Source organism: Scylla paramamosain, unplaced genomic scaffold (assembly GCF_035594125.1).
Source record: "Scylla paramamosain isolate STU-SP2022 unplaced genomic scaffold, ASM3559412v1 Contig3, whole genome shotgun sequence".
In the NCBI taxonomy this organism is placed as follows: Eukaryota; Metazoa; Arthropoda; class Malacostraca; order Decapoda; family Portunidae; genus Scylla; species Scylla paramamosain.
Genome location: NW_026973668.1, coordinates 932,501 through 940,000, shown reverse-complemented (window position 1 = coordinate 940,000; position 7,500 = coordinate 932,501). Strand labels below are relative to the sequence as shown.

At 50.4% G+C, this 7,500-nt stretch overlaps 2 protein-coding genes across 2 annotated transcripts in view; both read left to right on the top strand.

Annotated features, from left to right (window-relative positions):
* The window catches only part of LOC135096236 (collagen alpha-1(I) chain-like), a 16,792-nt gene extending 16,025 nt beyond the window's left edge, over positions 1-767 (top strand). The window contains 1 exon segment of the mRNA XM_063997600.1: positions 370-767. Within this exon segment, the coding sequence (XP_063853670.1) occupies positions 370-381 (12 nt within the window). The 3' untranslated portion in view covers positions 382-767.
* Positions 768-2,095: 1,328 nt separating this feature from the next.
* Positions 2,096-7,500, top strand: part of LOC135096369 (RRP12-like protein) — an 8,322-nt gene continuing 2,917 nt past the window's right edge. Inside the window, 11 exon segments of the mRNA XM_063997835.1 lie at positions 2,096-2,149; positions 2,933-3,073; positions 3,160-3,404; positions 3,546-3,671; positions 4,053-4,238; positions 4,464-4,580; positions 4,831-5,097; positions 5,565-5,792; positions 5,795-5,844; positions 5,962-6,055; positions 6,212-7,500. The exon segment at positions 6,212-7,500 is cut by the window's right edge and continues 488 nt beyond it. Of these exon segments, the coding sequence (XP_063853905.1) occupies positions 2,941-3,073; positions 3,160-3,404; positions 3,546-3,671; positions 4,053-4,238; positions 4,464-4,580; positions 4,831-5,097; positions 5,565-5,792; positions 5,795-5,844; positions 5,962-6,055; positions 6,212-7,500 (2,735 nt within the window). The 5' untranslated portion in view covers positions 2,096-2,149; positions 2,933-2,940.

Genomic DNA, 7,500 nt, shown 5'->3' with positions numbered 1-7,500 from the left:
TTACTGGGGTTTTCAAGGTTCCAGGGATAGTTTAACAGGCTGTAGTGGAAGTTACTGGGGTTTTTCAAGGTTCTAATAGTTTTAACTGACTGTAGTGGAAGTTATTGGGGTTTTTCAAGGTTCCAGGGATAGTTTGACTGGCTGTAGTGGAAGTTACTGGGGTTTTTCAAGGTTCTAATAGTTTAACTGACTGTAGTGGAAGTTATTGGGGTTTTTCAAGGTTCCAGGGATAGTTTAACAGGCTGTAGTGGAAGTTATTGGGGTTTTTCAAGGTTCTAATAGTTTAAGAGGCTGTAGTGGAAGTTATTGGGAGTTCTGAAGGCCCCCACACTTGTTCACCTGTCTGTTTCACCTGTTCTCTCGTTACAGGTGTCAAAATAGAGATGGATCACGGTTCGGCCCTGCGGCATTGCGTCCCGCAGCATGAAGATACAAAACAAACAAAAAAATAGTGTTGTGAGAGAGAGAAAGAAAGAAGAAACGAGAGATTGTGAGAGTGAGAGAGAAAGAGAGAGAGAGAGAGAGATCCCAAGATAAAATAAAAAAAAATAATAAAATCTCAGTTTAATTTTGCAGTTGTAATATAATTGTAAATATAATGTTTTGTATTTTTGCCCATTGTATGTATGTGTGTATGTGCGTATGTGCTTGCGTGCGTGCGTGTGTGCGTATGTCTGCCCGCCCGCCCGCCCGCGTGTGTGACCGTCATGTTTTATGCAAAGAACATTCAAGAACGGAAAAAAAAATAAATAAAATAAAATAAAAAGCATTCAAATCCAACACCCCCCTTCCCCCCACTAGGAAAAAATATATTACGAAAAAAATATATATAAAAAAAATCAAAATTGAGTGAAAAAAAAAATGCGTTCAAGTTAGAAAAAAAAATAATTGATTTGACGTGGAGATTTATCGCAGTGGAGTTCATGAATGTTTATTATTAAAAACACACAAAAAAAATATTATTATTCATGTTTTCACCTAAGTTCGTTCGTTTGTTTGTTATTTTGTTTATTGGGGGATTCTGGGAATTGTGTTCGTTCGTTCGTTTGTTTGTTTGGGGGATTGAAAAGGTGGGTATCTTTTTCTCTCTTTCTCTGATAAACAAAATTCATTAAAAGTTAAAAAAAAAAATAAATAGGAGAAAGACGAGATAAAGTTTTAACGAAGAGGAATAAGATAAATAATAATAATAATAAAGGAATAGAAAATAATGAATAAGAATAACAATAAGATAATAACAAACTAATCAAAGTATAATAATAATAATAGTAATAGTAAGAGGGAAGGATAAAGAGCATTGATGATAGGCAATGCATAAGACACATGAAAACGTAAGATTTAAGCTGAGATGACATGTAATGGCCAGAAGTTGATTAAAAAAAATACTACAGGAACGAGTAACTGAAAAAAATAAGTAGAAGAAGTATTTAATGTTGACTTTAAGCGTAATTATCAAAGAAGTGGCAGGGAAGCTCAAGGAGGAGGCTGTACACACCTGCCGAAAGGATAATTAATGGTAAACTCTGGTAAACTGTGGAACTCCCTGCCTGCTTCTGTATTTCCACCTTCCTATGACTTGAATTCCTTCACGAGGGAGGTTTCAAGACACTTATTCAGCAATTTTTGACCACTGCTTTGACCCTTTTATGGGACTGGCATTTCAGTGGACGTTTTTTTTTATTGGATTTTTGTTGCCCTTGGCCAGTGTCACTCCTACATAAAAAAAAATAAAATAAATAAATAAATAAAACACTAACCAATTCAAAAAGCGCGCGCAGAATTCCGTCTAGATTAAATTTGGATCTACTGCACCTAAATTAACCATTAAATAAAAACACTAATGCTACTAAAAATATTACAATTATTTTAAGCAATCATTTTATTATATCACAGTAATTGGGAAGCTTAATACAAGCTCGCTATGAATATCGTCCCGAGACTGAGATGTAAATTAAATCTAAACTAGCAATCAAATAAAAACAACGACATTAATTAAATAACACACTTAAATTATGTAGTTATTTCATCATATTACATTTCTTGCAAAATAAAAAATAATAGAATAAAAAATTTCATCCCTGGAGTATGACGGGACTGAATGCGAGCACGTGTATCCTTCAGCTGTGTTGTGTGTGGAGCGAGCCAGCAGGTTAGCGGCCATTTAACATTATTACTGCTATTTTAGGGCCAGGGACGGAGTGAAGGTGTGGCAGGGGTGAGATAGTGGTGTGTGTGGTGTTGTGTGAGGTGGTGTGTGCCAGGCGTAGCAGAGTAATGATGGTTTAACAGGCGGTAGGTAGCAGCCATACAGCGGTGCCTCAATACAACAGCCATGTCAGCTTTTTCTCGTATTTTTTTCACCAGATACTATTTATTCTCAGTAATTTGACGCTTATACACACAGATACTATTTATTCTCAGTAATTTGACGCTTATTGACCCGCCACTGATTATTTAATGATGGCAAGGGCTGTGGGAGGCTAGTTAACCTAACCTAACGGACCTTCAACTTGACCCCACGCCCTGACTGCCTCTGAGGGGTCACCTTGGGCTTGTCTAGTGACTGAGGGGCGCGTGTCAGCAATGGCGTCTCCCTGGACAGTCTATTGTGGTGCTGCCAGACGCGAAAACTATTTAAAGAAGCAAATTAGACGAAAATTTTGCTGTCACCTAGCCTTACCTGACCTTACGTGACCTGACCTGACCTGACGCCACTTGACCTTCCCTCCTCCTACCTCAACCCTGCATATTTAACCTAACCTACAAATTAAGTGGTTATATTGACAGTTTTTGACCACTGCTTTAACCCTTTTATGGGACTGCCATTACAGCGGCCATTTTTTATTAGAATTTTATTGCAATTGGCCAGTGTCACTCCTACACCTGACCTGACCTCCTGACCTCCTGACCTTCTCTCTCTCTGTCTCCTCAGGGTACAGGATGGCCAGGAAGGGGCTGAAGAAGACGAGTGCGCGGGGTCAAAAGTGGAAGAAAGGTCACAGCTGTTTGTCCAATCCACAGGTCACCACACATCGTCAGGCTGCCCGAGGATGCTTCTTTCAACGGCTCGATGGTGAGATTAAGTCAGAATGCGCTTGGCTTCTGCAGTTCGTCAAAGATACCAAATTTTTGCTATTTAATTATCTTTCTCTCTCACAGCGACCAGTTCCCTCACTCAAACAGCCCTAGAGGAACACAACAAGGTTAATGAAGAGGTTAATGAAGATGGAAGAAATGGGGAAGAGGAGGAAGAGGAGGAGGAAGAAGAGGAGGGCTTGACACAGATGGAGCAACAGATGAGGGACCTTGGGGTGGAAGAGGAGGACTTAAGAAGCGGTGGAGGAAGGACTTTTAATACATTTGCGACCAATTTCACGTCCTGTACCATCCCTGCGTTTGAAAAAGTTAGTAGTAGTAGTAGTAGTAGTAGTAGTAGTAGTAGCAGTAGTAGTAGTAGTCATGGTGGTGATGGTACTGGTCATTATAGATAATTTTTGTGTGTTTTGAAAAATATTACTCTCTCTCTCTCTCCTCTTCCACATAGATTCTTCCACACCTTCAACGCGGAGTCAGACCAACACACCCGCATGTTGGGCATCCACGCAGCCGCCCAGGAGTACCTCAGGGACACCAGCACCCCAGAAACATCCACTTCTTATTACTGCAGCCTGGTGAGGGGGTGGGAGGGAGAGAGGGGGTGTGGAGGGGGTGGAGAGACAGAGGGGTTTGCTGGTGTGTGTGTGAGAGAGAGAGAGAGAGAGAGAGAGAGAGAGAGAGAGAGAGAGAGCGTTTGTATGTGTTTTTGTGTGTGTAAGAGAGAGAGAGAGAGAGAGAGAGAGAGAGAGAGAGAGAGAGAGCGTTTGTATGTGTTTTTGTGTGTGTAAGAGAGAGAGAGAGAGAGAGAGAGAGAGAGAGAGAGAGAGAGAGAGAGAGAGAGAGAGAGAGAGAGAGGGCTGTGTCTGTCTGTCTGTCTGTCTGTCTGTCTATCTATCTATCTATCTATAATATTCCTAACCTAACCTAACCTAACTTGACCTGACCTGACCCAACAGATGGTGACCCTAGAAGGCGTGAGGGACTCTGAGGAGGACACAGCTGCGGCCCTGGCCCTCATGACCCGCGTGGCTCGCCGTGTGGCCAGGGAGGTGCTGGTGGCCAGGTTTGGGGTCTTCGCGGCCACCCTGTTGGCAACACTGCAGCGATATGCCAGCTCAGGCAATTCCAGGCTTATTGCTAATGTACGTGTGTGTGTGTGTGTGTGTGTGTGTGTGTGTGTGTGTGTGTGTGTGTGTGTGTGTGTGTGTGTGTCTGTGTGTGTATGTGTGTGTCTATTTAATGTTGTTTTGCTTTTCTTGCATTTGTTTAATCTCTCTCTCTCTCTCTCTCTCTCTCTCTCTCTCTCTCTCTCTCTCTCTCTCTCTCTCTCTCTCTCTCTCTCTCTCTCTCTCTCTCTCTCTCCCTAGGCCATCGGGTCCCTGTCGATACTCCTCCGAGCGCAGGACAGAGGTGAATGGAGCAATGCTTCTACACTGAACCTCTTCAACACAATTTTAGGGTTCTGTGTTCACCCCAAGCCAAAGGTGGGTGTTGGGGGGTGGGGCAGGGCTGTGGGAAGGGGGAGGGGTGGAGGAAGCAGTGCGGGGGAGGTGGAAGAGGGAGGGGGAAGGGGAGAGGTGTTCGTGTGTTTGTTTATGTGTAATCTTCATTTTCACTCTGCTTCTTCTACTACTACTACTACTACTACTACTACTACTACTACTACTACTACTACTACTACTACTACTACTACTACTACTACTACTACTACTACAGCTACTTCCACCTTTACAGATTCGCAGGGCTGGCCAGTACAACACAGCGGCCATTTTGTCAGCATCCTCGTTCGTGCTCTCTGACGAAGACAAGGAAAACGCCACCACCACCACCACTGCCACCACCACCACCACCACCACCAGGCACCCAGCAGCAGCAGCGGCGGCGGAGTTCTGCCTCGTAAACTTGCGGCTTTCGACTGAGGCTGGAAACACTAAATCAACTTTACACACACTGGTCTTGCTGCGACAGATAATTGCACTTCTACCCAAAAAACAGCTTAAGGTCGGCCCGCGCTGTTTTCCGAGCGTTGTTTGTGTTCTTTAGGTGTTCTTGAAGTGTTGCATAACTGTTATTTTGTTATTTAATGTCTGTTACGTTCATTTTTCCTCTCGTTCTGCTTCAAAATTCATCTCAATGTTTTTCACAGCCCCTCCCTCTGTCTCCTTGTCATGGCCCCCTCTTCACACCCTCCCTAGGCCTTCCACAGCCTTCCACAGCTTCCACACAGCCTCCACACCTCCACACACCCTTCCTGCACCCTCCCACACCCCTCTCACTCTCTCTCACTCCCCCACACTCTCCCAAACAGACTGTGACTCCCTACATCTTAAATCTTGTTACTCTGTCCTGTTCGCACCGTTCTCAGGCCTTCCACGGCTTCCACACAGCCTCCACACCTCCACACACCCTTCCTGCACCCTCCCACACCCCTCTTACCCTCTCTCACTCCCCCACGCTCTCCCTAACAGACTGTATGCGAGTGTCTCCTGTCGATAATGCAAGTGGGCCAGTCTCTTATCAACACGAGTGCATTGCAAGCTTTTCACTCTCTCTTCGCTGCCCATCCCCCTCCTGAGGTCCTCCCCCCCACACCAATGTTGCCCTCATCCACGCACTCACCCACGGGGCCTCCGGGGGCTCTGCGGGGGCTGGCGGTGCAGGGGGAGTCGTGGTTCCTGGGAAAAATGACCCCCAAGCTGCTACTGCCTGGATTACTGTTGTCACAATGGGGCTGGTCAACTTGTTCAGGTGTGTTGTTGTTGTTGTTGTTGTTGTTGTTGTTGTTGTTGTTGTTGTAGAAGTAGTAGTATAGTGTTATTCTCTAGTGACCATATTCTCTCTCTCTCTCTCTCTCTCCCCCGGCAGGCTGAATGAGGAGGAGGCCATGAGTGAGCTGCTACGCTGGGCTGAGGTGCTGCTTCCCTACTGGCAGAGTGACCACCCCGCTGTGCTCACCAAGGTGTGTGTGTGTGTGTGTGTGTGTGTGTGTGTGTGTGTGTGTGTGTGTGTGTGTGTGTGTGTGTGTGTGTGTGTGTGTGTGTGTGTGTGGACAAGTTGAGGAGTGTTTGGTGCAGTGTTGCCAGCGCCAGCAGTGACACAGGTGTGCCCCACACAGGTGCGTGAGTCGCTGGGTGTGCTGCTGCAGGACAGCGTGGGGGTGTGCAGCGGTGCGGTGCGGGGCGGGGCGGCGGGGGCGGCGCTGTTTGAGGTGGTGTGCCGCGGCCTGTCCCTGCAGTACCAGCCGGCCTGGGGCCAGGTGTTCCTGTGCCTGGTGGCGGCCTTCCCCGCCCTGGGCCCCCACCAGCCTGTGGCCGCACGGGGCTGCCTGGCGGCCCTGTGCCAGCTGATGGCCAACCCCCGCCTGCCCCACCGCCCCGCCCTGCAGCGCGCCGTGGGGGCCGCCGTGGAGGCACTGGGGCCCGGGCCGCTGCTGGAGGCCGTGCCGCTGCTGGCCACCGGGGACGTGGCCCAGGACGAGGCCAGCTGGTGGACGCTGCCGCTGCTGCGCCGACACGTGCGCGCCGCCGGCCTGGGGGAGTTTGTGGCCCGTCTGGTGCCGCTGGCCGGCCGCTGCTTCCAGCTGCTGGCCAGCCTGGAGCAGGAGGGCCGCCGGGACTCCCTGGTGGGCCGCGCCTACCAGCAGGTGGAGCGGCAGGTGTGGTCGGCCCTGCCGGCCTTCTGCCGCGGCGCGCAGGACGTGGACGAGGCGCTGGGCCGGGAGGGCTTTGCCAGGCTGCTGTGTGACCACCTCAAGCACCGGCCAGACACGCGGCCCTCCGTCATGGAGGCCCTCAGGGTGCTGCTGGCGGAGCACGGGGCCGCCCCGGGCCTCCTGGCCACCTATGCCAAGAACTACCTGCCGGCACTGTTCAACGTGTACCTCACCCCCCCGGCACGGAGGGCACCACCCCCGGCCAGCGCCAGGCCGCCCTGGCCACCGTGCAGGCCTTCCTGGCCGTGGTGACCCCCGGCCGCGCCGCCGAGCTGCTGAACCTGGTGCTGGAGCGCCACCGGCAGGCCCAGGGGGAGGCAAGGACCAGGCCGCGGCCTTGCGGCGGCGGGCGCTGCTCAACCTGGCTGGGGTGCTGGTGCCCCACCTGGAGGGGCCGCCCTGGCCACCCTGTACGACCACGTGGCGCCGCTGCTGGGCGGGGCGGAGCACGGCCAGCAGAAGGCCGCATACCGCCTGCTGGAGGGGCTGCTGGCCGCCGACACGCCGGCCACGGCCGCCCTGGTGGAGCAGCGCCTGGAGTCGCTGCGGGAGGCCCTGATGGGCCAGCTGGCCTCTGCGGCCCCCAGTGCCCGGGCGCCCCGCCTGCGCTGCCTGCGCCTGCTGCTGCTGCGCCTGGGGACAGCCACGGAGGAGGGGCGGCGGCGGGCCGTGCTGCAGCAGGTGGTGGGGGA